The following is a 14,601-nucleotide window of genomic DNA, read 5'->3' on the forward strand; positions in this document are numbered from 1 at the left end:
ACAGAGTGAGTTCCAGGACAGCCAGGGCTACACAGAGAAACCTTGTCTCGAAAAACAAAACAAACAAATTTCTAAGAGGGCAATTAACTTAAAGAAAGAAAGAAAGGAAGAAAGAACGGAGGAAGGGGAGGGGAGGAAGAGAGAGAGGGAGGGAGGGAGGGAGGGAAATAAAACACCATTCTTTTGGCCATTTAGTGGTCCAGGGACAAACATGTACAGGCAACACATAGAGCCCTTATCACCTCTATGGATAGCTGTGGTACTGGTGGGATTTGGCTCTGAGGAACCAATTGGCTGGGCAGGGCACTAGTGTGGTAAGGACCAAAGAGCTGGATGCCAGATTCAGACAATGGCACATGAACCAAGTCACAACACAGGTGAACCATCTGCAAAGAGTTGGCTCACTTGACAACCATGTGAGGAAGGGAGACCTGCCCCCCACCATGTGAGGAAGGGAGACCTGCCCCCCACCATGTGAGGAAGGGAGACCTGTCCCCCACCATGTGAGGAAGGGAGATCTGCCCCCCACCATGTGAGGAAGGGAGACCTGCCCCCCACCATGTGAGGAAGGGAGATCTGTCCCCCACAGTGAGCATCTCCCTGCAGCCCTGACAACTTATGCTCAGTCCTACTCAGTTCTCGGCTTAATTTCCAGAAAAAAAAGATTGAAAAGTACTTCAGAAGTTTCTTAATCATCTGATCATGGCTATCAACGAGACTCTTCCAAAATACCCCATCGGTTTGACCAATAAGCACAGACAGTACTCTTTCTATATTAGCATGTACGAGAAGAGAACACACGGGCCTTAAAAATAAAGTTAATAAAACAAAGCAAAACCGAGCAGTTCCACGTAATTGCAAGACGCTGTGAGTTGTTTTAATAAGAGACGACAGCTGCCATGCCAGCACTTGACTCTACTGGCTGTATCTCAAGTAATGGAGCAGGCTGACTCCGCATGCACGATCTTCGAAGAACCCTCCCTTCCCTATGGGGGATGGCATGTCCATTTTAATGTTGTGGAAACTGGGGCTCAGAAAAGTCATATAGATGACCAAAGTCACATAGCAACCAATGACAGCACCAGATTTTAAGCTCTGATTGGAAGCTGGCTAGTCAATGGGGGGTGGGGGGTGGGGGTTGGGAGGAGGAGAGTAAGACATCAACTGGATGAGCAGGTTGATACAATGCTCTTCTCCTGAAAGTCACTCCTCATGGGCACTCATCAAAGAATGGGGTCTTCAAAACAAACAATGAGATTACTCGAAAATTCATTTTTTTTTTCTTCAAAGCAGCATCAGTTTTCACCACTGAGAAATGGGTTTACAGGGTTTGGTGACAAGATCCTGAATGACACACTGGGGATTGAAACTTGGGCCTTATTCACGCTAAGCAAAGCCTGCCATTGACTTTTACTGCCTGGGTCCTGAAGAACATATTTAATCCACATTCCGGCTTTTCTATGCTACAGAAACACATGTGACCCCAGAGGCTGATGCAGCAGGATCTCAACCCAGGTTCCTTGTCAAAGAGACTGCATGGCAGGCTGCTTAAAGCTACACCAGCAGCCAGAGTGACACAGCACAGACTGAAGCCATAGACCAGGATGCAGATACAGAGAGGAAAACAGATTAGTCCTGTGCTGGAGTGTCCCAAGCCGGGTGACTTCCAGGACCCCTCCTGGGGCTCATCAGACACAGTCCCTCTCAGGGGTGAGGCTCTGATCTACCTCTGACCCTCTCTCTTATTTTTCTTTAAATTTTACTTTGAGTTGTTTTAGTGAGTGTATACACATGTGTGCATGCATGTTTGTGAGGTAGGATGCATATAGATATGTGTGCATGTGAAGGCCAGAGGTAAATCTTGAGTGTCATTCCTCAGGCATTGTCCGCGTTTAGAAACATTTATTTATTTTGTGTGTGCATGTGCACGCATGCTGTGGCATGTCTGCGGAGGTAGGACAGGGGTTGGTCTTCTCCTTCTACCATGTATGATCTGGGGGATCGAATTGAAGTCAGGTCGTCAGGCTTAGTACCAAGTACCTGCTTAACATTTCAACCCACCCCTCGCCCCCACATACCCAGGTTTCTCACTAGCCAGGGACTCAGCAGTTAGTCTAGATCAGCTGCCCATCCAGCTGCAGGACCCCTCTGTCTGCCTCTCCAGTGCTGGGATTCTAAGTACATGCTGTTCCTCCTGTAATGTGAGTGCTGGAGACTGAGCTCAGGTCTTTCCAATGGGAAGGGAAGTACTGACTACGCCATCTCCCCAGCCCGGGAAATCTGTGATATTATCTCTCTCCTGTCAATCAGTTTGATGCCTTTGCTACACTACACAGCCTCTTTTAAAAATAGATTCTAATATGGCTGACAGTTTTGAATTGATCCTAGGAATTAGATTTCTAGCTACAAGGGATATTATAATATTTAATAAATAATATGTGCACCCCGCTCCCCACTGCACAGAATGTGCTCCTTGACCAGTAGTGGGTTCTGTAAGTGAGAACTCTTGGAAAGGATTTCAGTACTGTGGAGAGACGGCAACATTGAAGGTCCCTCTGGAACAGCAAACTCTTGCCACATCTGTGTCTGAGCTAACATCCTGTGACTAACAGATAAAAACTGTTTCAAACCATTAACTTAGCAGACAACTACCCTCCACCAACCCCAAATCTAAGCATCTTGGGCCTATAGAAAAAGCTCCCCACCCCCTTTTTGGCTGTACCTGACTCTCTCATGTACCCACCAACGTGTTTTTAAATTGCCTTGATTTATGGCTTCTTCTGTTTTGTAAAATGATAAAACTCCACAAAACTTCTTCCATGTTGAAATACAGAATTTAAGATAACCTAAATATGTGTCCCCAAGTTACAGTCATTCAAAATGGTTCTAGAATAAAGTATCTCTTGTTTTTATTAAATAAAATAAAAATCGATCCTAATTAGCCAGGTAACTGCCTCTGAGATGGGCCAGTACACAGCCTGACCTGCAATAACACAACCAAACAGCAGGGGTCTGACATCTTAATTTCCCCCATTTCTCTTCTCCCCTTCCTCCTCCAGCCCTTCCGACAGGCCCAGGGCCTTGTGTATACCAGGCGGTCACCCTAAACACTGAGCTACACCCCCACTTCACTCTCCTCAAGTCAATCTTTTCAAAATTCAGGGAGTCTGTTGCCTAAGGTCAGGATACCAAAGAGCGAAATTTCTTTTTCAGGAGAGAGGAAAGAACACTTTGTTAGGGGATTAGAGCAATCTCTTAATTGGTTTACTCCTTCCTTAGCAGGCAGACGTGAAAAGAGACTAGACTAACCCATCACCCCAAGTACGGAGCAGACAGGGCCCGGGAGATGGTAGAGGGCATCAGAAAGAACATTAGAAATGACTCCCACTGGGCTGTGAAAGGAGTCCAACTTCAGGGGGAAAGAAGAAATTTCTTATCTTAGATGTTAGAAACTGGCCTACCCATAACCTTTGCTGGTCCCTAACAGTCTTTACTTTAGAGCTGGCTTCAGAAGAACTTGGGGCCAGGCGGTGGTGGCGCACGTCTTTAATCCCAGCACTTGGGAGGCAGAGGCAGGTGGATTTCTGAGTTCAAGGCCAGCCTGGTCTACAGAGTGAGTTCTAGGACAGCCAGGGCTACACAGAGAAACTCTGTCTCGGAAAAAAAAAAAAAAGAACTTGGGAAAAGAGGTCAGTGTTTAATGTCCATTTCAAGCCCTTAGGAAAAAGACATCGCTGTTCTGAGCTAGATTTTCTTCTCCTTTTTTCATTTTTTATATGCATGGATGGGTACACGTGTGTATGAATGTTCAGAGCGTGTGTGGGGGTGCACCTGTGGGTGCATGCATGCAGAGGCCTCAGGTTCACACTGAGTATCTTCCTGTGCGGCTTTCTACTTTATGTATTAATGCAGGTTCGCACCGAGTGCCTTCCTGTGCGGCTTTCTACTTTATGTATTAATGCAGGACTCTCCCTGGGCAGCTTGTTCTAGGGATCCTGTTTCCGCCTCCCTCATGCTGGATGACAAGTGAGCTGCCATGCACACCCAGCTTTTCCGTGGGTTCTGTGGACCAGAATGCTGATCCTCAGGCTTGCAGAGCAAGCTCTTAACTGGGTGAGCTATTTTCCCTGCTCCTTTTACATCTACATGCAAATGAGCTGGGTTTCAGGTCAGCTCTTCAGCCAGGAGTCTAGGAGTTTACCAAGACAATGGAGGTTTCCTTTAAGAGTGCCACTCCCCTGAACTGCCAAGGTCTCTGCAGGAATGAAGCCATTAGTAACAGCAGCAGTGACACCAAAGGCACTCTCCTACAGGGCTGGGTGTGTATGGGAAAGGACAGCTGGAATGAACCAGAGCTGGAATTGTCACTGGGGTGTCATTTTGGGGAAGAGAATATTCCTCCTCAGTCATGATCAAGAAGCAGTTTCGTCCCAATCCTGCCTGTCAGACTTTGCCAAAGCTGGAAGCACAAGCCATCCCCCAGCGGCCCCACTGAAAGTCAGCCAGGTTCCCACATGCTAAGGCAGCAGTTAACCTCTCTCCCAGTGTTGGTGGACCAGCTTCGTCTGAAACCACAGGAGGGGGAAGAGGATCTTCAGGTAGGACCACCACGGGGAAGACCACCAGGCTGACAGGCTTACGATTGGGAAGCCACCTAGCAGGAGATGGAATTTTGAGAACACCAAGGCCACCAGCTCATCTGACTGCACCTGAGCTCGTGCTTGTGCCTCAGAGGGAAGCATCTCTCAGGGGGACCGGCGGAGGAAGGGAGGCATTGTCCTGCACAAGTCAACAGCCTGGAGAACAGTTCACTTTAGGCATTATTTTTACCAAGGGTACTTAAACCTGTCAGTTAAGTAAGTCTCTCTGGAGGTATACTTCCCAGCTGAGCTCATAGTAAATGCTACCTGTTTTTTTTTTTGTTTTTTTTTTTTAAGATTTATTTATTATTATATCTAAGTACACTATAGCTGTCTTCAGATGCATCAGAACTCATTACAGATGGTTGTGAGCCACCATGTGGTTGCTGGGAACTGAACTCAGGACCTTCGGAAGAGCAGTCAGTGCTCTTAACTGTTGAGCCATCTCTCCAGCCCCATGCTACCTTTTATATTCAAAATTCCTGGATCTGTATTTTCTTGGCGACTTTTTCACTCTCCAGAAATGACAAGACCAATGATGTAAAATTTGATTATTAAAAAAAAACCAAAAAACAAAAAAACAAACTGCCAGGCAGTGATGGTGCACGCCTTTAATCCCAGCACTTGGGAGTCAGAGGCAGGTAGATTTCTGAGTTCGAGGGCAGCCTGGTCTACAGAGTGAGTTCTAGGAACAGGCAGGGCTACACAGAGAAACCCTGTCTCAAAAAACCAAAAACCAACCAACCAAACAAACAAAGAATAAAAAGTAAAAAAAAACAAAAACCAAACCAAACCAAACCCAAAACTTTGTCAAATCCATTCCGTAAATACTCTGGGGCCATGGAAATGCTACCATAACTGGTCTAGGGACAAGAAGTCCCCCAAAGAGGCCATCTGCACACTCCTTGGTTCCACCCGAGTTTTCTCTTCAGTCTTGGTGTTACTCCCTGCTACCGATAGCCTCTGTAGATAAAGGACTGACTGTGTCTAAGCTTTAGGGCAGCTCTGCTTCTATACCAGTGTCCCTCGGAGCTGACGTAGGTAGGACCCACTGTCTTACCATTGCTGTTCAGTGTTTTCATGATGACCTCCATCTGTGCGAACTCATAGTTGTAGTCTGGCTCTGACGAGGCCTCGCTCGCAGCGTCTACGTCGTGCTCTGCAGTACTGGGTTCTCTCTCAAAGTCTTTCAGCCAGTCCCGCCGCTTCCTTTTAGGCAAGTTAATTCTGTGGAGATTTTCATCATTACATAGTATCAGCTTGATTTATACATAACAGAAAAAAAAATGGAAGTTAAAAACACTAGAGAGCATGAAGTTGTTACCTAAAAAAGTGGTTGTTTCCCCATAAGATCCTGTCGCCATGCCACAGCTGGGTAGTACTGCAGACAAGGGTGCCATTTACACAGGACCTGGAGGGACACAAAGGAAGGTGCCAGGGTAGAAGGCTCAAGAAGTGACAGGGACTGGTCTTCTAAAGGGTGCCTTCTGGGAAACTTTTGAAAGAGTAACAGGAACAGTCTCAGCATTGAGCCAGGGCCTGCCAAGTCCCCTCGAAGAGGGGTTTCCCAACTCGGTGTGCTTCTAATGAAGAGAGAAAGCATTCCGTAACATTTACAAACCGGGACTGGGGAGACGGCTCATTAGTCAAAGCTAGTGCGAGGACCTGAGTTCAGATCCCCAGAATGAATGTTAAGCTGCAGTAGCACTCAGCTGCAGTCTTGGAAGGTAGACACAGAAGCCCTGAAAGCTTCCAGGCCAGCCAGTCCTGCCTAGGCAGTGCTGAACAGGGGACTCCACCTCAAACAAGGTGGAAGGGGAGGGGTGCCACACTTGTGGCTGTCCTCTTGATCTCCACTCCATATCACACAGACAGACACACACTGACACATATAGATACACACACACACACATAGACACAAATATATAGACACAGATACACACTGACACATAGACACAGACACACACAGACATAGACACACACACGTAGACATACAGACAGACATAGACACAGACACACACTAACACAGACACACACACGGATACACTTGGAAACAGAGACACACACTGACAGACACACATAGATTAAAGCACCCTAAAACCTAAAATACGTATATTCAACAGCTCATTAAAAAAAGTTTGCTGGCAATTTAGAGACAAAATACGGGTATGGGAAGGTAGTTAGTTAAAAGTAACTTCCCTAAAGGATGCTCAGGGAAATCTGAAGACAAAACGTGGTGGAGATGATCTTTACTTTAAGTCATGTCCTCATACAATCTCTCATTAGGAAAGTCCTGGGCTCCACAGGGCTCTAATGCATGAACTTCTGAAATTCATTCATGAAAACATACACCCTTCAGTGTAGTATTTTAACCCTGGCTACTAAGGCTTTCCTGTAACAGTGCTAAAAAGAGTGCTACTATGCCTCACAGTTACCATACTGCTGTGATTTCAATACGCAATGCCTCCACAGGCTCATGTGCTAGAACACGTGCTTCCCACTGGGTGGCGCTGTAGTCAAAGCTTGTGGCATTTGGGAGGCTGAGCCTTACTGGAGGAAGTGAACCACTGGTGGCGGACATTGGGTGATAAAGCTACCCAATGTCTAGATAGATGGGCTTCCAGATGGCAAGTGACAGTGCCAGCTGCTTCATCCTCTCAAGGATCCTTCACCAACCCACCAGCCATTCCTGCCACCATGACTTGCTAGTCATATAGACCGTACTCTTTCAAATCATGAGCCAAAATATACCCCTCCTTTGGCTTTTGTTTTTGTATTTTAATTTGTTTGTTTGTTTTTGGTTAAAGCAATGAGAATGGTAATTAATACACCTCCATAACCAGAAAGTAAATCCTCAAGGATACCCAGTATATCCTTAACTTTGACATAACTCCAGCAAGCAAGAGGAAGGAAAGGGCCAGTATCCTGAGAAGGAGGGAGGGGCAGAAGCCTCCACAGCCCCCCTCCTACCTTGCGTTTTCTTTGGGCGTGAGAGTGATGTCTCCATCCGCTGCGATGTCGATCTCACAGTGCTCCGGCTGAATCCCTATTCCGAAGAGCTGGATGTCCTGAGAGGTATCTGCACCCACCCGGGTGTGATCCTAGCATGTACAATTGAAGACAGGAGACCAAGTTCACAAGTGACTCAACCCGGAAATGCTCACAAGCAGTTGGAATAAATCAGGAGTATGAAATGAATTGCACGGGACATCAGGAGCATCAAAAGCCAAGGGTGGGCTGGTAAGATGTCTCATCAGATAAAGGTATTCATCACCAAACCTAATGATCTGAGTTCAATCCCCACGACCTACGTGGTGGAAGAAAATAGTTCTCTGACCTCTATTCATTCCCTGTGGAATGTGCATGTCTGCCTCAAATATACAGATAGATAGATAGATAGATAGATAGATAGATAGATAGATAGATGACAGATAGATAAGCAAATAATGTAATATTTTTTAGCCAAAAGCTTACCTTGAAATAATTTTTAAAAATGTTTAAACTCTACCAACACCTGCTCCTGTATCAACAGTGATTAGGTATTATTTTAAAACATAAGAAAATTGGATTTAGCAGTAGCAGACACTGAATTCTCATTATGGATTGAATATTTACTATTTGAAGTGGGTACTAGCATGCCATTTCCTACTAAGCTTCAGTGTTGAAGGCCAGCTTCTACACCACAGGTAAACTAAGGAGGAAGGCAGTGAGGGGTGGCATTGGCTATCAGCGTTAGCGTTGAGGGCAGCCAATGACAGCCCAGCCTAACGGGCCCTCAGTGGCAATATACCAGGTCAGCTCTAGTAGTGCTGAAGGTGACTGAGCAAAACTTAACTAGCTGGGCCTGGTACTCGCTGTGACTAGGAACTCTTTTAACTCTTAAGGGGCAGATAAGAAAGAAAAGGAAAAAATTATACTGGCCCTGAACTTGGCTATATTATAGAAGATGAACCCAAACTCCCAATCTTTCAGGCCTACACCTGCCAAATCCTGGGGTTACAGGTATGTTCTATCACACCTGGCTGTGGTATCCCATTTCTTGCTTAATAACATCGTCTAGTAGTTCTACAAATATAGCCAAAGAACCCTTGACATCTCTTGACCTTTTCGGAGACCATGATGTCAACACTATTTTAGGACAAACAGAAGGTTATTTATCCAAGCCTTCTCATTTTATCAGGCATGAACAGCAGGGCTTTTGCAGGCACCAGACCAGTGATGATGTAGCTCAGGAAGCTGACAGCTGTGTGTCTGCCTTACAGCATCTCCTCCAGTCTGAATGCAGACATACAGACGCCTACAACCTAGGCACATAAAAGTGCACTGGAGTCTTTGATACATTTAAAGAATGCACATGGGAATGGGCACAATGGTATAAGCCTTTAATCCCAGCACTCTAGAGGCAGAGGCAAGTAGATCTCTATGAGTTCGAGGCCAGCCTGGTCAAGGCCAGCCAGAGTTTGTTACACAGAGAAACCCTGTGTCAGAAAAAAATAATGCACATGAGACCTAATGGTAGGACGTTGGAAAACCACTTTGGAGACACCCCCAGCATGCTCAGTGCATAGAGGGCACAGTGCCAATGCTAAAAGGCCATCTGAAGGGAGACAATAGAACAAAATTCCTTTCTGGATAGTGGGGTCAGAGCTAAGACAGACTTGGGGCTTTGTTGAAGGGTCTCTTTAGGTGACTTGGAGCTCTTTGGTGCAGGGCCTCTTTAGCCCTGTGTGGGACTTGATATCTTTCTAGAATGACAATTCTTCAAGGCCTCTCAGAATCACTGTGGTTGGACCCCAGACACCTCAGCACTCGGTGACCTTACATTTGGGTCCTTCTCCTATGTGTGTACCCTGAGTTGTTCCCTCTGTAGCCTGTCCTCAAGGGCATCGGTGAAACAAAGACTGTTTCTTATGATCAGTGGGGAGGGGCTGCACCATCATGCTATCAATAGTCTTACTGCTATTGAGGGCAATGCTAGATACGAAAAGGGAAGTCCGAGGTGGGGCATCCAGGCTCAGCTGGGATGACGCAAGAGCACTGTGGTCTGTTCTCGTGCACCTTCTCACCTTTAAATAGTAAACCAGAAGCTCGTTGAGGGCAGGGTCTGCATTCAGGTTGACGAGGTAGCACTTGTCATCCCCCACCTTGATGCCAGAGGTCTCCAGGGAGATCCCCATGCTCTCCAGCTGCCGCTGTCTCTCCTGGTCATGGAAACAGACAGAAGTAGAGACGAGTTGTTGTTCTATTCACAAGATGTATCCATGGAAAGAGTACGTCACTGCTTCTGGGGACAACGCCAAAGAGATGACACATTCTACCCGGCTCGACTAAGTTTACTAAGGGCCGAGGGACAGGGCATGACAGTGTCACAGGGCACCTCGGCTGAAGCACACAGTGCCAGCTTGTAGAAACTCAAAGTCTGGGAGAGAGGACAAGGCCACTTAACTACAACGCAAAGAGAGCATCAGTGTGCCATGGAGGGCTAGGAAGGGCTGCATGGTTTCCAGGGAGGGCCATTATGATGGGCTGAGAATGTGAGAGACAATTCTTGGAGCATTGGATGACTATCAACAGCAAGAAGCAAGATTAATTGTTTAAGAAGCTGTCACTGGACATCCCAGCAGACAGAGGACGATTTCCGGGGCAAACAACTCCAAGCAAATGGGGAAAACAGTGGGGAATGGGGTTGGAGGAGCAGGTAGAGGCCCTGTAATGACAGGCCTTGAATCCACCTCTCTGTGTAAGACTTACGCGATAGAGTGTAGAATGTGGCAGCTATTGATCTATGGCTGGGAACACGGTAGCTAATAAAATGAAGCTGGCTTCTCAGGAAAACACACGCTCTTGTAAGAGGAGACGAGCGGTAGCCGTGCTCCTGAAATGCACGGTGTGGATGGGTGGAGTGACCCCCAGCACGCTCCAGCTCTATTGCTCTCGCTATAGTCCATTTCAGTGACTGCTCGTAGAGCATCTTCTAACCAGTACGGAGAAGCACATGGTGAAAAACCTATTGTGTGCTGTGTTTTAAAAATTTCTGCTAATCAGAACTTTCAATGCCAAGAGATCGAAACCAAAACCGAAACCAAACAAAACAACCCCTCCCCCCAACTCTATCACAATGTAGACTGCAGGAGCAGAGAGGAGGAAAGACCCCCAGCCTCGCTTACTCAATTGAGCATCCCAGCAGAGCATCACACAGGACCACACACAGACTGCTGAAAGCCATGAATGAAGCTGCTGCTTTAAAATGAGCGTGGCAGAGGCAACAAGGCCCTGAAGCGTCACTTCTTTACCTTTGGGGGTTGAAGGACCCTTTCACAAGGGTTGTATACTCAGATATCCTGCCTATCAGATATTAGATCATGATTCACAACAGTAGCAAAATTACAGTTACGAAGTAGCAACAAAAATGATTTTATGGCTAGGAGTCACCACAGTGTGAGGAACTATATTCAAGGGTCACAGCATCGGGAAGGTTGAGAACCACTGCCATGGCGGGTTTTGGAGGAGGCCGGTGTCCGTCCTGAGGAGACAGCAGGTGGGAGGGAGCCAACCCATGAGCCCACCTGTGCAATCTCTTCCGTTTTCCTCAGCTTCTCTTCCCATGTCACTGTCAGCTCCTTTATCAGTTTCTCAGATTCTTCGAGCTTCTCCTTCAGCTCAGGAGCCTTCATGGCCTTTAAAATAAACCAGAGATGTCGGCTTTCACAATGTCTCCAGCAGTGTGTATGTATATAACATATATAATGCCACCCTTGTCTGTAGCACTGGAGGTTGAACACAGGCCTGAACCTCCTGTATGCAGCTATAAGCATGTAAATAGCTATGTGCCACATCTCGGCATCCTTATGGCCTTCCTTGGCAAGCAGTAAGGGTCTCTCGAAAGCAATTAAATCACACGCTGTCAGTGTGGGCCTTGGATTTCGCTCATCAAGTATACAGAAGAGGAGGACATAGTTGCTTGCTCCTCTTTAAAGAAGAGGCAGAAAAAAAAGCAAGCCAGTATATAGAGGGAAAAAAAAATCAATAAGGACTAACAGGTGTTTCATTTAAAGATTGAAAAAAAAGTGCTAAAGTTTATCTTTGAAATATCTCAATTAGGCTGGGCAGTGGTGGCACACACCTTTAATCCCAGCACTTGGGAGGCAGAGACAGGAGGATTTCTGAGTTGGAGACCAGCCTGGTCTACAGAGTGAGTTCCAGGACAGCCAGGGCTATAAAGAGAAATCCTGTCTCGAAAAACCAAAAAAAAAAAAAAAAAAAAAAAAAAAAAACCACCACCACCAAAAAACAACCACACACTGTTCTTAGGATTTCCCTTGGAAGTTCAAGGGCCATGTGACCGACTGAAGCAAACAATCAGTGACGGGAATGACATCCTTTCCCCCCTGTCTGTAGGTTGCCAGGGCAGCAGTCAGTATCAGCCACATTGTTCTTTAGAATGCCTGTTAGCCCACAGCAGATGCTACACAATGAAATGCTGAACCACATGGATAAGACCTAGGGCTGCAAGCCAGCACACGGTTACCCATCACACACCCAAGTGAAGGGACGTCAGGACCAGGGCACGGCAGGCAGATATTACCTCAGCCTGCGAGAGCTGCTCTCTCAGTTTCTCCACTTCCTCTCGAAGCTCTCGGATGACCTTGGCATTGGGGTCCTCATTCACGACAGCGTGGTTCACAATCCTCTTGGCTCGATCTGCGTATCTTAGCGTGGACAGTGTCTCCTCATAGTTGTCTGCTGCTGGGCTGATGGTCGCTATCATAGAGGTCTGGCTGTTCCCTCCTAAGTTGTCCTATAAAGAATTTCAAATAGCAGCACCTTGTTGAACACTACTTCATGTCAGCACACGATAAAAGCAGGGAAAAGTCACATGAGACTTTGTTCTTCGAGAAGTAAACGCATAGTGAACGTATGTTAACATTCTGCACATCATTTTACAAAAAAGATGAAACATGGCCTGTCTATATTTATAGCAATAAATAGTACCTGCCAAAGGACATTGTGACAGAACAAAATAAAGTTGCATTAATTTATGTCTGTATGCTGTTGTGTGGCATATGTATATGAGTGTGCAGGTATGTGTGTGTGTGTGTGTATGTGTGTGTGTGTGTGTGTGTGTAGGTATGCACATGAAGAAGTAAAGAAAGCTATTGGATGTTTTTCTCTGTCACTTTTAATTTCTCTATAGTGTGTCTCGCTGAACTGGAAGCCAGGTGTCTTAGCTAGGCTGGATGGCCAGCAAACTCCACCATATCCATGCCCAGCTCTTCACAGGGATGCTGGGGACTGGAACTTAGGGACTCAAGCTTACTCAAGCTTATGATCTTACCAGCGGAGCCATCTCCACACACCCTACAAAATATCTTTGCTGTGCATCACTAAGAATTAGGATGGCAGTACTGTGTGCCTGGTTAGGCAGTACTGTGCACTAGATTAGGCAGTACTGTGTGCTAGATTAGCCAGTACTGTGTGCTTGGTTAGGCAGTACTATGTGCCTCCTTAGACAGTACTATCTGCTTGGTTAGGCAGTACTGTGTGTGCCTGGTTAGGTAGTACTGTGTGCTTGATTAGGCAGTACTATGTCCTTGGTTAGACAGTACTGTGTGCTTGGTTAGGCAGTACTATCTGCTTGGTTAGGCAGTATTGTGTGCCTGGTTAGGCAGTACTGTGTGCTTGTTTAGGCAATACTGTGTGCCTGGCTAGGCAGTACTGTGTGCCTGGTTAGGCAGTACTGTGTGCTTGGTTACCCCTGCACACTTCTTTAACGGCTATCACATTGGAAATAGCAAGGTTTAGATAAATATGAATCCTGGGTTAACAAATTACCTTGCCAGGCAGTGGTGGCTCACACCTTTAATCCCAACACTTGGGAGGCAGAGGCAGGCATATTTCTGAATTCAAGGCCAGCCTGGTCTACAGAGTGAGTTCCAGGACAGCCAGGACTATACAGAGAAACCCTGTCTCGAAAAACCAAAAAAAAAAAAAAAAAATTTACCTTAAGCAGCCAAGTGAGGACCGAATCTCGATAAGGCACGAATTTGTTTTTGCCTTTCCCAGCGGCCTGGTCAGCCAGTGACGATATAACCAATCCCAAGGTTGTCAGGGATCTGTCACAGAGCAGTGAAAATTAAGTTTTGGGGAATATTTGTTTTCATAAAACAACAATCCTTCTAGAAAACAAGAATAAAATATGTAGAAAGGTTAAAGTTACAGTTGGTTAAATCCCCCAATAATTTTCCCAGAAGGCAAGAACAAAGAAAAAAAGAACCCTTAGCATTAAATAACAAGTTTAGAATTTCTATAAGAAAATATTATGCTTAATTGCAGCATTTATAAAATGTGTACTTTAGGACCCCCAAAACATGCCATTATAAAATCATACTGGAAAGCACCAATTCACTTCACATATTAGAGTCTGGATTACTTAATCTTCAGGTCAAGTTGGGACCATCCAGGCCTCTGTTCTTGCACCGGGCCGAACAACCCCTATAACTTAGCACTTAATGCTGGTAACACAACTCAGTGTGGGGTTAACACAGTTTCACAAAAGCAAAGACATGCCCAAACTGAGGACAGCATCAGATTTCCCTTTCAAATTCTGCCACTCAAAGGAGCATGGGTAAACACCCTAGGGCTTTTAGGAAAACCACAGAAGCCTCTGCAGATCCACTAAATCAGACAAAGGTCTCTCAGGGTCTCACACACACATATACACACACACACACACACACTAAATTTTGAGACCTTGCAGTTGACAGTGCCCAAGGATGTCTAGGCTCATCATTAACAAAGCGTAGTCCTGGGACCTAAACCATCAGTCCCCATCTTTGGGAACCTGCCAGAAATGCAAGCACACACATTTGACAACCTTTCCTGGTGGGCTGCCTTCAGTTTTGGTGCGTGCGTGCGTGCGTAACTTGTGTGTAGGTTTAAATGAGAACCTTCTGGAGCTGGC

At 46.1% G+C, this 14,601-nt stretch overlaps 1 protein-coding gene across 9 annotated transcripts in view; it reads right to left on the reverse strand.

Annotated features, from left to right (window-relative positions):
* Kif13a (kinesin family member 13A) overlaps positions 1 to 14,601 on the reverse strand; it is a 187,748-nt gene that overhangs the window by 59,477 nt on the left and 113,670 nt on the right. For 6 of the 9 annotated variants that reach the window (XR_004115262.1, XM_031359231.1, XM_031359232.1 and 3 more), the window contains exons 10-17: positions 13,642 to 13,753; positions 12,226 to 12,438; positions 11,207 to 11,317; positions 9,707 to 9,841; positions 7,611 to 7,741; positions 5,965 to 6,051; positions 5,701 to 5,867; positions 4,535 to 4,654 (exon numbers count right to left, since the gene is read on the reverse strand). Coding sequence is in view for 8 of the 9 variants with exons in the window: in XM_031359231.1 (XP_031215091.1) it covers positions 4,535 to 4,654; positions 5,701 to 5,867; positions 5,965 to 6,051; positions 7,611 to 7,741; positions 9,707 to 9,841; positions 11,207 to 11,317; positions 12,226 to 12,438; positions 13,642 to 13,753 (1,076 nt within the window). In the remaining variant the exon portion in view is untranslated. The remainder of the gene's footprint in view (positions 1 to 4,534; positions 4,655 to 5,700; positions 5,868 to 5,964; positions 6,052 to 7,610; positions 7,742 to 9,706; positions 9,842 to 11,206; positions 11,318 to 12,225; positions 12,439 to 13,641; positions 13,754 to 14,601) is intronic. The other 3 variants (XM_031359236.1, XM_031359235.1, XM_031359234.1) reach the window with 1 other exon arrangement.

Source organism: Mastomys coucha, unplaced genomic scaffold, assembly GCF_008632895.1.
Source record: "Mastomys coucha isolate ucsf_1 unplaced genomic scaffold, UCSF_Mcou_1 pScaffold7, whole genome shotgun sequence".
Taxonomy (NCBI): Eukaryota; Metazoa; Chordata; class Mammalia; order Rodentia; family Muridae; genus Mastomys; species Mastomys coucha.